The sequence below is a fragment of the Pimephales promelas genome, chromosome 6 (genome assembly GCF_988280905.1).
Source record: "Pimephales promelas chromosome 6, fPimPro1.hap1.1, whole genome shotgun sequence".
Lineage (NCBI taxonomy): Eukaryota > Metazoa > Chordata > Actinopteri > Cypriniformes > Leuciscidae > Pimephales > Pimephales promelas.
In genome coordinates, this window is record NC_142774.1 from 24919072 (window position 1) to 24934155 (window position 15084).

General features: G+C 38.6%; 1 protein-coding gene across 3 annotated transcripts in view; it reads left to right on the top strand.

The window, feature by feature from the left end:
- cntln (centlein, centrosomal protein) overlaps positions 1-15084 on the top strand; it is a 183158-nt gene that overhangs the window by 10015 nt on the left and 158059 nt on the right. Inside the window, exons 1-6 of one of the 3 annotated variants that reach the window (XM_039694574.2) lie at positions 194-316; positions 895-982; positions 4825-4913; positions 6339-6423; positions 12230-12364; positions 12970-13119. In XM_039694574.2, the coding sequence (XP_039550508.2) occupies positions 312-316; positions 895-982; positions 4825-4913; positions 6339-6423; positions 12230-12364; positions 12970-13119 (552 nt within the window). In that variant the 5' untranslated portion in view covers positions 194-311. The other 2 variants (XM_039694584.2, XM_039694577.2) reach the window with 2 other exon arrangements.

Consider the following 15084-nt stretch of genomic DNA (forward strand, 5'->3'; position numbering starts at 1 on the left):
GAAAATTTCAAATGGCATTTAGAGGCTTTTGCATCTGAACTCTTCATATGTTCACATTCATTGCAAAATTCAAACGGGATTAGAAAATATTTTTTTTTCTCTCATTCACTTGCATTGAGGATTTTTCAACCTAGAGGTCCAGCGGGGTTAGCTGAAGAATGTCCATAGAGACCAGCAAACCGTAAAGTGTTTCGGGCTGTCGTGAAGTGTGGTAAACGGCTCTGTGTCAAAACACGGAAGTGGCGCGATCATTTGAAGCAGTTAGAGCCTTCTCTGATGCAGTCCAGGCGTTCGATAGTATTTTCTCTTTAATGAGGTTTGTTTTCTCTTTTCCCGTTTTAGCCTTCTAATGGCCACATCATGTCAGATGTGATCCGAATGGTGTTTAACAATATCGCAGATTTTCACTTTACATAAACTGTAAGTTCGGCAGTATCCAAGGACGCGCTGCAGGTCAGACAACACACTTTATTGAAAGGAGCAGTTGTTATGGTTCAGCGAGCTGTTTTAGTATTGTCTTAATAAACACTTTTAATGGCTTATTTCTGTAGGTGGTCATATGATTTAAACGTTTCAGTGAATTGCTGTATTAAGTGTCTGTTTATTGTGGTTTGATACAGTATCGATTGGAGAGAGTGTTTGATCAGACTCAGATTAACTTAACTTCGCACGATATTTAGCTGTCATCGTCCGAGACTTAACTGCACTGTACGCAGAGTATCTAGCTGCTATCTATCTATCTATCTATCTATCTATCTATCTATCTATCTATCTATCTATCTATCTATCTGTCTATCTGTCTATCTGTCTGTCTGTCTGTCTGTCTGTCTGTCTGTCTATCACTTACTGTTTGACTACGCAATGATATAAGTTAAATGCAACCTTTTCTGTTAGGAACTCGATGGACTCAAAAGACAATGAACGTGTTTTGCTCCTTGAGGAAGAGGTGACGAGTTTGTCTGAGGACCTCGCTCAATGCCAGGTATATTAAACTATTTATTTGTCAAAGACATATTTCATTTGTCTCTTTTTCTCTGTCTCTGGCTTTAGTGACTCGTGTTGTTTTCCACAATGTCTTCAACTAATGCAACTATAATCTGATAATCAAATATTCTAAGATAACACATCAGAAGCTTGTATAGCCCTTTCTTGGAATTTGTTTATTTATTTGTGTGTGCAATTGCAGTGCTAAGGTGATCAGACTTCTATCTGATATGCCCTCTGTGTATTAAACATTAAACTTTAAGGGGCGGTTTCCCGGACAGGGTAGGCCTTAATCTAGAATAGTTTATCGTGTCTTAAAAAATGGCTTTTTGTAACACAGATTAAGTACAGATTAGTTACACTTGGACTATGGAGTCCTGAAGTAAAATAAATCAGATTAAATTAAAACCAACTGTGCTAATCTGAATTAGCATGACAGAGGTTTCCTATAAAACACGGAATGAACCAGGAAAAGCTTAAAATCGCATGGAACTGAGAAGCAAATCCAAGGAAAACAATGGCATCAGAAAAAGACTGCAATCAAAAAAAACATTTACTAACAAGAGAAAGTTATTTTTATGCAAACTAAATAATCTGCACACACCAGCTATGGAATAAAAGAGAAGAAATGTCACGAAATCTGTTTGTGTGTGTATAATAACGAAATACATACATATAAAATCAACGATGCACGACTAGAATAAATAGTGTTCTTTAACAATGAATGGTTTTCATTTAAAATGAATTATTCAAACAACTCTAATTAATGTTCTTGTTTATTCCTGTAATTTACATAACAAACTTTACTTTACACATGTGGTGTTTAGTGTTGCATTACTAGAAGCAATAATTTCTACTAGAGTAGTATCATAGTGGTTGCTTTATTAATTATACAACTTGAATTTTTTGTAGCAGGTCCTCGCTCCAAGCACAGGCTCAACACTTCACCAAAATGGTAACCCCCAAAAATACTAACATAACATAAACGTTTAAATAACAACATAATAATAGAACATTAAACATCCTCTCCGTTTTCTCATCTTACTAAAATAATTGCATAAAATATCACTTTATTTCAAAATTTACATTTCAGCCTTGTGCAAAGCATGATGGGAAGTGAATGTATGACTGGGTTACTAGATTGAAACATATTTCAAAGTTAAAACATCAAGTGAAGTCAAAGAGTGACCATTTCAAGTTACACTCATAGAAGAAATGGTTCTGTTTAGAACCATTTTTTTGGTAAAATGTTCTATTGGCCAAGTATGGAACCCCAGGGTTCTGTATATAGAACCCAGAGGAACCCTTTTAAGACTGTATAGAACCTTTTAGGGGTTCCAAATACGTAGCGCTGATAAAAACCTTTTAAGGTTCTATATAGAACCTTTTCTTAAAGAGTGTAGTTTAACATTAACAATAACATTAACAATTTAGTCCTGGAGTAACTGTAGTCTTCCTCCAGGAAATCGGCTTATTTAACTCTGGACTAAACTAAATCTAGGACTATTTAAAGCCATGACATAGAAAGCAGATTTCTGTTAATCAGGTTTAAAGGGCCATTTTATTCTTGGACTAGGCTTAATCTCTGTCCGGGAAACCGCCCCTATAACACTAAACTTATCCTGCATATTGATAAAGCCCCACCAGGTGGTGCCTAAAAACAAATACCTGCATTGTCAATAGTGTCTCAAATTTGTAATCATTAAGTAATTACAAGTTTTAAGTGACACTTATTACTAATAAATGTGCATTTCTGAGCACATAGCTTACTCCCAGACATCTTTACAACTGATTTTGGTAACTAGTACTAATAGAGAAGAGTGGGTACACAGTGGGTAGACTAGCCTCTACTTGCTATAAAACGATATAAGACTTACTCTGACCTACAATAGGTTTACATCATCAGAGGATGTCGATTGACTGTCTTTTTTCACTTGCCTGTGGTTCACAATTGATTTTTCTTCCTTTTCACTTTTAATGACAAGCATGTATTTATAAAGAATCACATATCATTTATGTAAAAGGCACAATGCCTATCCATCGACTGCCATTAACTGCAAAATGTTTCTAGTGGACCTGAGAATTATCAGGGAGGCAGTTTTACTTTATTAATATTTGTATAAATAGCAACATTCAATGAGTGCACTCATCCAGTGGGCATTCATGGTCTGCTGTATAAGATAAATAATTCATCAATACGACTGCCTTTCAACATATCAAACACCTACCATGCCATGAGAAAATCTCTGTAATGTGTGGGAGTTGCTCAATCTTCTGATGTAGTGAGATTAAGCACTTGTGAAGAGACCACCTATTTGATGGAGGACTTTTCTTAATTTGTCATTAAACACAATGAAGACCAGGAATAGTGAGATCTCTATTTCTATTCATTTGCGCAGGCTCTCTCTCTCTCTTTCTTACACACGCTACTTTGTATGTTTAGCCTATGGTCTACCAAGGTCTGCCTTCTCCATTTAGTAAATAATTAATTAGACACTTTTGAATAGGGTTTAAAATTCATGTACTAATTGGACACCAGCAGATTCTGTAGGGATTTATGACTTTAATCTTATAATGATGTGGACATAATTTAACAGATAATTTTATATTAAGTTGATCTGGTATAATTCAGTTTTTTTTTTATTAATGTCAGAAAATGTAGTTTTTAGATGTCTCTCATTAAATGTAATGTAGCTTAAAAATCTTTGAAAGCCATTTTTTTTTTTCTCCCAAAGACACTTTGAATCATAAGTGTGTTTCTTCCATATCTCCCTGCCACCACTTTCTTCTTTCGGCTACTAATGAGTTCAGATTCTATTTATTTTTTTTTTTTTGCTTTTTGTCTCTGTATAACTCTTCAATCTTTTCTCTATGAATAGGATTTTTCTGATTATTCATTTGTTAGAACAGAAATGTTTCATGCATTTTGATGGTCAGTTTTGGTCCACACTATGATATACATTTTCTGTTTGTTTGTTTGTTTATTGTTGGTTTTTTTGTTTGTTTGTTTTTGTTTGTTTATTGACGGAATATGTTGGTTAAACAACATGACTTTTGGTGGAGTCGTGAGTTATTAGTTCTCATGTATATATATATATATATATATATGTGTGTGTATATATATATATATATATACACATGCCATGCCGTTTAACCAACATACATGTGTGTGTGTTATTCATTAGTTCTTAAGCATATATATATATATATATATGTATGTATAGTATATGTATATATGTATGTATAGTATATGTGTATATGTATATATGTATATATATATATATATATATATATATATATATATATATATGTGTGTGTGTGTGTGTGTGTGTATATATATATAAATATATACATATATATATATGAAGAGTTCAGATGCAAAAGCCTCTAAATGCCATTTGACATTTTCTTCTTTAATGATGATATTTTTTTATCAAACTTGTATATTTAAGTTCAGTAATTTCACTTAAATAACAATCAATAGGTAATTATAATTGCCATTTAGGTGAAATCACTGAACTTAAATATACAAGCTTGATAAAAATGATCATTCCAGAAGAAAATTTCAAATTGCACTTAGAGGCTTTTGCATCTGAACTCTTCATATAATATATGCTTAAGAACTAATGAATAACACACACACGCATGTATGTTGGTTAAACGGCATGGCATGTATATCATTGACCTATATGTCAATATAGATCATATGCTGTATGTTGGGAAAAAATGACTACAAAAAAGAAACTCAGAAATGAAAATTGCTCATTTAGAAGCTACTTTTTAAACTTTTGAGCATCACCAACAAAATAATTGTATTACTGCTTTATTTGCTTCTAATAGGCAGACAAGGAGTTTGTGTGGTCGCTTTGGAAGCGGCTTCAAGTGGCCAGTCCAGACCTCACGCAGGCAGTGAGTCTTGTAGTGGAAAGGTGAGTCGCATTATAAAGTGACCAATTTTTCCAGTTCCTTTTTTTCTGTTAAATCATTATGCTCTTACGTCTCATACATGAAATAAATGCTGTTTCTGCCACAAGAAATCCCTGATTTGTGGCTTTGCTGTTGAACGCAGTTATGAGAGAACCCGAGAGCAGATGATGATCTAAAACCCCTCTTATCCTCCTCGTAGACTCCCTCCCTCTCTTCCCATCTAAACGCTAAAAAAACTCCTCTTTGAGGGATATACACTAGATTTAACACGACTTATGACCCTCACAGAGGGTGTGGGGAGCTACAAAAGTGGCATGGGAACGTGTTGAGGAAAAAAAAGAGAGCAAATTCGCAATACTGATTGCCATTATCATGGCTTTTAAAAAAAAAACTTATTATGATGAGGTTTAGATAGAGCAAAATGTTCCACATGGGAGAAAATTGAGGCCAGTGGCATGGCTCTCTATTTATTCGGGTATATATTAAATAAATCTTCCCGGCCCGCCACCTGATGAAAAATCAGAGATGATGGTTAGTGACCAAAAGCTCAAGCTTAGAAAAGTATGTTCCTTGATCTAAAAGCGATGATAAATAAAAGAGCGCCAGCCAGGCTACGTTCTCCCGTATCCCTCACGAGCTCCTTCCTCAGGCACAGCCAACAAACCAAGCTGCTCCTCAAAGAACTGGCAACATGTACCTGAGGGCGTGTGCATATATCAGCATAGCGCCACACGGGAGATTGACATGATAATTGTGCTGACTCTGTGAAGCACAGAGGCTTCTGGGAATTCTGGCCAGTCTAGCAGAGAGCGAACGCTTGGCTTGGGATATGGTTAACATCACCAAGCTTCAAGGCAGTGCCGTACTCTGAGGAGAGCCCGTATCATGTCAGATGTCCTCAGGGAGATTTGGAATGAGAAAGGGTGGAAGAGATTGAAAAAGTGAACCAGGGAAAGAAGGATCCCAGGTGAGTGGCGGCTGTTCAAACAAACTTCCCCCAATTGTGATTCTTTTGTCTTTTCTCCCCAAACACCCACTAAAGAGGGTTAGATGCTGAAAGGAAAGGAGTGTTTGTGTTCCCCAGTGAGTGGTGTTCCTGTTTTGATATCCCGATAATTACTGATACCTGGAGACTGGAGTTATATCCCATCATTCCCTGTTGACCCTCTGCGGTATAAGCTTAGAGAACGCGCTGAGTGGTTGAAAGGCAATTTTGCCTGTTTCTTCTCCCACAGCATCCAGTCTACCCTGCAGTGTTTTATCTCCTAACCGAGCATCACTGTTGCATCATCCCAAATAGATTTTCAAATGTGAATGGCTATAGCATTCGCTGAGGCCAGTGGATCAGTTCACCCTCTTCTGTATTCCATTACAGTGGCAGCCTGCGCCTCTAATTTTGCTCTTTTGTTCAATCTGTGCTGTACTAGAGAGAAGCAGAAAGCTGAGAACAAGGACAGGAAAGTTCTGGAGATCCTTCAAGCAAAAGACTACAGAATCCAAGAGCTGGTGCAGGTACTGTGAGAGCTTTACACAGCCTTGGAATCAACTTAAACTGCAGCCACAGGTGTACAGACATGCATGTGGTCCGAGAAACCTTCGTCTCTCCTTTTTTTTAATGAGCATCTCTGACTGCTTGATAGATCTGCTTGGATGACAGCTAATGATGAAGCCGTGTTGTTAATTCACCTTTAATCATGCCCCTTAATGAAACATCTGTCAGTCGGCTTCATTAGCTGCTCTGTCTCTTCACCAGCAGAGAGTCCGTCAAACATGTCCACTCACACTGCTCGTTTGAGTAAATACGATTAGCCATGGCTTGACAATCCATAGCAGACCAAACTCCAACCTGTTAAACACCACACATCGGCTCCGACAGCATTATTAATTATTATGAAATCTTTTTCATCGCAGGAATTGCGTTCAGTTTGTAAGCACCATAGATATGAATAGGTAGATTGCACATTAGAAACCATTGCTAATTACAGTGATGCGTCTGCGCATCTGCCATATTGGAAAGGTCAAGATCTGACTGGAAGTAAATTGACAGATGTGCTTTGCAACAGGCTGGAACAGTCCCTTCTAATGATTTTCTCAGGATTTGATTTGTCATAAATGTCAGTTACATGTTACAAGTTACATGCATCAATATGGTGCACTTTGGAAGCAGAATTAAAAGCTTCCCTTGTCAGTGACCAAATTAAAGAGAATCAAAAATGTATTTGCATTGACTTGTACCTGGACTTGAAAATGACTCATGACTTAGTTGTGATACTGTCCACATTACATCCACACTGTTTTTTTATTTTAGTTTTTTTTTTTTATAATCACAATAATATAATTATTAATACTATTATTTATTTTTATCATTAGTATTACTATCTATTAAACACGTAATAACTGCACTGTAAAATAAAAAAGGACTATTGAATGTTAAGTACATATTATCAGTACAGTAGTGTATTAGTTTATTTTTCACGTTTCTTTTGGAAAATTGCTGGAATATCTATTATGAGAAAAGTAAAAGCATGTTGGCAAGCTGGCAGCACAGATTCCTTGGGAAGCAAAGGACCCCCTTGGAAGCTCACAGACCTCTGCAGGGGTAGGCGTGAAATCACGTTCCCGGGGGGGGGCAGGGGAAATCGTGTTCCGCGGGACACCGAAAAGGGGACTTTTGCTTTTACGATTAAAGGGACAGGGGTTCGGCCACAACCCCCTATCCCCCGCACCTGATGAGAAGCACTGATTGTTTGTAACATGACAGATTTAGTATTCTTTTAATTTCATCTTAACTTTAAACACTATACTTAAAACCGTATCATAGCGGTGTAAGTGTGCTGCATATCAACATGGTGAGCTGATATTTAGTACTACAGTACAATTGTGTTGTTACTTTTATACAACAATTCTATAAACAAGACATTAATATTAAATTAGGACTCTGTCATAGCATAAATCTTTGAATGTTGCCAAGCAACAAACAGACTGAAAAAGAGAATGTGAGTGGACCTGAGCAACAAATAAAATTCCCATTGTCCACTCACTAGGGAGTGAAGCCCTGTTCTAAATGATCCTGAAGCATAGAAAACACTGACAACTCCACTTAGATTGCTCAACATACACTAGTTTTTGGGAAAGCTGCAAAAAACCTACAAGCAGAGTAATACAAATAGTGAAACATTCCATTTCTGAAGTCCTGTTCATATCATCACTATATATGAAACATCACCAATCAAATTAGACACCCAGAACTAACTGTTGTACAGTATAAATCACATGGAAACGTGGCACTCGTGGTCCCATATTGGGCACATATTGATGCATCATCCATATAGTTAGGGCCCGAGCACTAACAGTGCGAGGACCCTATTGAAACTGTTAGGATTATTATTATTTTTTTTTTCTTTTTTCTTTTTTCTGCAAAGTAAGTGCCATTTTCGGGGCCGCAACATGCTCAAAAACTCACCAAATTTTGCACGCATGTCAGGACTGGTGAAAAATTTCGTATTTTGTGGGTTTCGCAGATGGGCGGGGCAAAATGGCACGCTAGCGCCACCTAGAAAATTGGAAAAAATTAGCCCCTCGTCCACGTTCAACCTACATGCACGAAATTTGGTGGGGACGTGTATCATATCAAGACGCACAAAAAAGCCTCAAGAACCCATACCCTAAACTCGACAGGAGGTCCGCCATTTTGAATTTGGCGGCCATTTTTGGACGATTTACAGACTCCGTACTTTAACGAACTCCTCCTAGGGATTTAGTCGGATCGACTTCAAATTTCTGCTGTGCCTTCTAAAGGCATTGACGATGTAAAGTTGTGCTATCTGCGCGTTTTCGTCGATGGGCGTGTCCGTGGCGTCGAAGATTCGCCATGAAACAGGAAGTTGTAGTAACTTGGCTGTAAATGCCCAGATCTGCACTAAATTTTACACATTTGACAAGAGTCACGCCCTGAACAAATCTACATGCCGACATTCACCCACAGTCATAGCGCCACCTGCTGGCAACAGGAAGTGACCTTTAACGAAGCAGCCCCCGCCGCTTGTTTGACCGACATGTACGAAATTTCTGTGGTACATCTACCATGACCAGACGCACAAAAAAGCCTCAAGAACCCATACGCTAAACTCGACAGGAAGTCCGCCATTTTGAATTCGGCGACCGATTTGGGACGATTTACACACTCCGTACTTTAACGAACTCCTCCTAGGGATTTAGTCGGATCAACTTCAAATTTCTGCTGTACCTTCTAAAGGCATTGACGATGTAAAGTTGTGCTATCTGCGCGTTTTTGTCGATGGGCGTGTCCGTGGCATCGATGATTCGCCATGAAACAGGAAGTTGTAGTAACTTGGCTGTAAATGCCCAGATCCGCACGAAATTTAACACGTTTGACAAGAGTCCCGCCCTGAACAAATCTACATGCCGACATTCACCCACAGTCATAGCGCCACCTCCTGGCAACAGGAAGTGAACTTTAACGAAGCAGCGTAGCAAATGCACATCCGCACTGGCTGAGCTGCAGAAAATGCAACACGGCTGCCTCAGACCCCGACGTGCTACAGGTGCGAGGGCCCGCCCATCGCTGCTTGCAGCTTTAATTGTAAATAATATTTATATCGGTATAAATATATAATGAACTACTGATTATAGATTGTATACAGTGGGTTATACGACCGGCAGTATATTAACAAAATACATTATATAAACGTGAAATGTTGACCGTTCCAAGATGACAGATCTATTGACATATCCAGAGCAAGCACATCCCCTTTCTATGTATCAATATCTATGGTCAGCAGTACCCGTGTTTTTGCTCATAAATTTGTTTAATTTGTTTCAGTTCACAAAACCAACATCGCAAATTTCGAAGTTGATATTTTAGTATGCAATATTACTAAGAGATTTAAAAGTTAATTTACAATTTTGAATGAGTCAAGTTTTCTTCTGTCAGGTTTGAATTTCAGTGGCCGGTTGAGAAACTCATTAATTGTCCGAATTCTGGGTACCACTCAAAACCACTGGCATTCGTCTCATCCAAATTTTGCGCCAAATGAACCCAAATGTGATTAATTGCTTTTTCTTTCCTTGGCCCTGTGATGGTCTGCTGAATCCTCATCTCATCTCTGCATTTCCACACTAACTTTGACCAGCTTTCCTCCCACCCCACCCCCTTCCATTACCCCTCTTCTTCCATTTTTGTAACATAATTAGCTTTCATTTTTGAACTGCACTGGGGATTTCTAATGCTAATCTCTCTGTCCTAGACCTCTTAACTTCTTTAAACCTCTTTTCCTACCAATCGAGAAGTACTGGGGTTAAAACAGTGCTTGCCTACCTCATTATCAACATTCTGAATTGAGCTTCACTTGTGCTATAAATCTCTATTAAAACCTGCATTTGCATGGTGCACAGACTGAACATAAGTTCTCTATCTATAAAGATTCAAGTGATTTCCCCCAACATGGCAATTAATTGCCTCCCACAGCTCAGGGCTATTTTTTGAGATATCAGCCTTGAGTCTACACAACTGGTTAAAGAGTGTGTTAGCAATAGGAGTGCATTAACAGAATATCGGAGATGGTTCAGGGATATCTGTGACCAATACTGAATATTTGCACTGAACATAGAACATTTATTAAAGGGTTAGTTCACCCAAAAATGAAAATTCTGTCATCAATTATTCACCCTCATGTCATTCCAATCCCATAAGACTTTTGTTCATCTTCAGAGCACAAATATTTAATGAAACCTGAGAGATTTCTGTCCCTCTACTGAAAGTCCATTCCAGCAAAACTTTGATGTTTTGAAAAGTTCATCATAAGGATATTGTAAAAGGAATCCGTATGAATCTAGCAGTTTAATTATGGGTAAATGTGTTCACGTCATATGATGAACAAATTGAATCTATTATTTTATTCATGAATAAACATTGATTAACATGCATACATAAAGGGAAGCACAACCGTTCTCGCTTATGGTTTATGAACTTTTTGAAACCTCAAAGTTTTGTGGTAACGAAAACAAATGTCTTATGTTTTTTGGATGAACTAACCGAAATATGCTGAATTTTACAGTCTGCTGTTGTGCTGAACTCTTGGTTAAGTGTTCCACTGTCCATGAGACATGTTCAACACATGCACACTATGGCTGCTTTATGATACTAGTGTTGCTCCAAAATAAATGTATTACAGATACAACCAAAATAAAATTAACATGTCCATTTAGCCGAAAACCAAAAATAATGTTTCCGAAATTAAACTCTTTATGCTGTTTAAAGTTTTCCTCCAAGTTAATTTAGTAGTAAAGTTCATTCTCTAGCATAAATGTTGCTCACAGTGAAGTGCATCCATACTTTACCTGTTGTATCTTATCCACCTTGTGCATCATTGATAGCTACGCAACTAGTCTGCCACTTTAACGCTTCCAAAAATTCATAAAGGAATCGTAAAACTAATCCATGTGAATTGAGCGCTTAAGGCCACATTTTCAGAAGAGGCACAATCACTTTATAAGCTGAACAGATTGAATTTAGTTTTTTATTTAAATATAAACAATCAGCAAACATGAACAGAAGCTCAATCAAACCTGCTTGATGCGCGAAAACAAATCTCTTGTAGAAGATATGAAGAGTTCAGATGCAAAAGCCTCTAAATGCCATTTGAAATTTTCTATTGCAATTTAAGTGAAATTACTGAACTTAAATATACAAGCTTGATAAAAATGATCATAGAAGAAAATTTCAAATGGCACTTGCATCTGAACTCTTCATATATATATCTTCTATATATATATATGTATGTGTGTGAATAAAAGCCTAAATTCATTCTGTTCATCATAAAGCGATCGTGTCTCTTCAGAAAAAGTTAAAGCGTCAAGGTTTTAGTTCCGTAGCTATCAATGGTGGTAAATAAATTGCTCAGATTTAATACAAAAATATCTTCAATTGTGTTTCGAAGATTAACGAAAGTCTTACAGGTTTGGAACAACATGAGGATGAGTAAATTATGACAATTTTTCTGTTGGGTGAACTTACCCTTTAAGCATGCTTTTTGCTTTATCATATCCTGCTGACACGTCACAGAACGGCACAGCACAGCACAGCTAATTCCTTGGAAATGTAACCCATGTCCCGCTTGCAAACATTGAGCAAAACAGAATGAAACGCCTGTAACATGCTTTCCCGCATCGTGCAACAACTGACCCGATTACAGAAACTATTAATGAAACCTAACGCTCAGACCTGTGAACACTCATACCCAGATTGCTTGTGACTAACGGCTGTCTCTCACGATCACTCGTGTGGCTCTTTTAACAGAAAGTGACGGCACAAGAGCAGGAGATAAACAACCAAGTCCAGCGGTTGCGTGGCAGTGAAGAGGAGTGCAGTCTAATGAAGAAAGAACTGGCAGCTCTGCAGCACAGGCTGGAGAATAAGAGTCGACAACTTAAGGTTTGGACAAATTTCCACTGGCACCACTTTTAAAGTGCTGCCTTTGTGCCTGTGACACACTGGGGGGAGGGGGGGAGGGGCTACTGACAAGCCCCTGGAGGCAATCGCCTAAGGCCTCAAAATCCCGGGTCGGCAGCAGGACGGGGGTGGTAGTGACAGCGGAGCTGGGGAAAGCAGCTAACTTTCTCAATAAATACTTAATGATGGCTGAGCAGAGGAAAGTGTGTGTATGTGATGTGGCTTCTCCTTAATTACCTTCTGATGGGATTGGCATGATTAATTGATAAAGTGAAGATCTAGGGAGGATGTCTTTGCAGGGTCTCTCTTAGCAAAGGGAGGGAAGGATAGTACGGACAAAAAAAGAAAGGGGCAAGAGATCAGCATCAAAGGCAGGCTGGCAGGACTAATGGGCCTGTAGTGGAGCTATTCTCATTAGGGGCTGTCATTAGAGTTAAAGATGGCTCCTGCGCCAGGCTACCTGCGTGGGCTTCGGCTTGCCCTGCCAACGCAGGTGAGCTCCAGACCTCTCTCTCCGGCCCTGCCCGCTCTCTGCCGCCCTTTCATCCCAGCCCTGCGACCGTCTCTCGATCTCTTTTCCCCGCCAGGAAGCGAGGAGGCAGGAGCAGGAATGCGAGGAGGAGGGCAGGCGGGCCCTGCAGGAAGCCAGGCAACAATTAGATGCTCAGCATTCGGCCTCTCAGGCAGAGCTGGAAAGATTGCGGGACCAAGAGGCCGTCAGCAGTTCCAGAGTCAAGGTAAGGTCCCCCGCTTCGCACCCCCTCTTCTTTCTTCTTCTTCTTTTTTTCTGCCACTTTCTTAGCTGGTTCATGTAAATGAACTTGTCTCACAATGCGCAAATGTTAAATATTGATAGATATGTTCGGAGGGGGGTGAAATAATGACTTGGTGGGTTAACATGGTGGGCCCAATTTTTCTTTTCCCCACTCAACAGTGGGAGTGTACCCCATGCAACATGACCAGAGCTGTTTTACATGTGGCCCCGAATCAGTCCTGCCTGCTGTCGCGGTGCTCAGCGACTCGGGCTATAATGACCTACTACAGACGGAGCAGGAACTGTGGTTAGCATGTTCCATAGGGCCTCATTCAGCATTTGTGTATGTTTAATAGGGCCTGTGTCCTCTTGGGTTGAGTGTCACTCAAGCACCTGTGTGATTACCTGCTTTACATACAGATTTGTGTTCATTACTCTCCGTGGGGAAGAGCAGAGGCAGGTCTGTGTGGACCTTAAACTCTAACTAGTCCAATTAAATTAGACTGTAGTGGTGCTCGGACTCTGTCCCCTTTCCTCCTGCGTTCTCTGTCTCTCTCAGTGCCCCTGTCAGCACTGGCTAGTTTTTAATGAGGGCTGGCCCGTGCTCTCCCTGGCCTGAGCGTTTGATGCTCGGCATCTGTTTGCTTCTCATTATCTACATCAGTTCCTGTGATATGCTGCTGATAGGCTTCCCGCTTTAGTTGCTCATGTTTTACTTTCTGTCTGTTGTCTTTCTTGTGTTTCTTATTAGTTTGTGCTGACCGCTCCCTGTCAAGTGGGTCTATGACAAGTACATGTCCATGATAAAGAAAATAAAAAATCTCGCACCGGTGACCAATTTATGTTTTTTATTTATTTATTTATTTTTTAATATTTACTGCACACGTAAACAGTAGTAAGTCTTTTTAATCTTGGCAAACTGTACATCGTTAAGGCCTTTTTTACAAATCATTCTAAATTTAAAAGAATAGTAATGCCCACACCTTGACGATATCGAAACAGAGGAACAATATTGTTGGAATAATTTTCAGAACTATAATTGTTCCAGCTGATGATCGATACAGCTGGTCAGAATCCATCGTGCTTAAAAGAACTGGAGCAATTTACTAAACAAGCTCTTTACTAAAAAAGGGCTTTTAGGCAAATAGTGTGCTCATTTGAAGAAAATCTAATGGCTTATTTAAACCTTTTTTTTTTTATTTTAAGTGTCTGAAATCGCTCTCTCGTTTCCATTCAACCCCTCAAGTGGACTTATGAAGGGAATAGTGAATGAGGCTATGGGGTTGTTTTTGGACACAGCCCTGGTTTATACTCGTCGCGTTCGTACGAAAGTGAAGGTGCGCGTGGCATAAATTATGTCATCATGGTGTGGGTACTCCCATTTCGCATGGTGGTGTGCGCAGCATTTTTTTTGTATCTTTGTTTGCGACTCCACTTTCCAGATATATCTGGAAACCAGATATATCTGTACTGGCCCAGTTTGCACTTGTCTAAATTAGTTGCATACGTTCACTTTTGCCAACAATAGCAAAAATATGAAAATAAAGGTCCATGTTTAATAAAAATGTTCATTAAATTGAATTGAAATGTTTAATGAAATTATAAAATATTTAAGAGATGTTTTTTTTATTTTTTATTTTTATTTAGCTTTATACATATGATCTTGTATCCGTATATTTTGCTCTAATGTCACAAGTGATAATCTCAAGGTTTTAGGGGTGGAACAGTAGGCTACATGTATTCATATTGAACCGAATGAAAAATATGTTTAAAACATTAGTACTTATACAAAATTCAGGTCCATAATGTTTGTACGCATTATTGTAGACACAAAGTAGCATAACTAGTAGTCTAGACTACTTTAAAAAAACAAAACAAAAAAAACACAAGGCTACGTCTGGAATTATACATGCAGATACATTTAAAATTATTAAGTCTTAGCCTACTT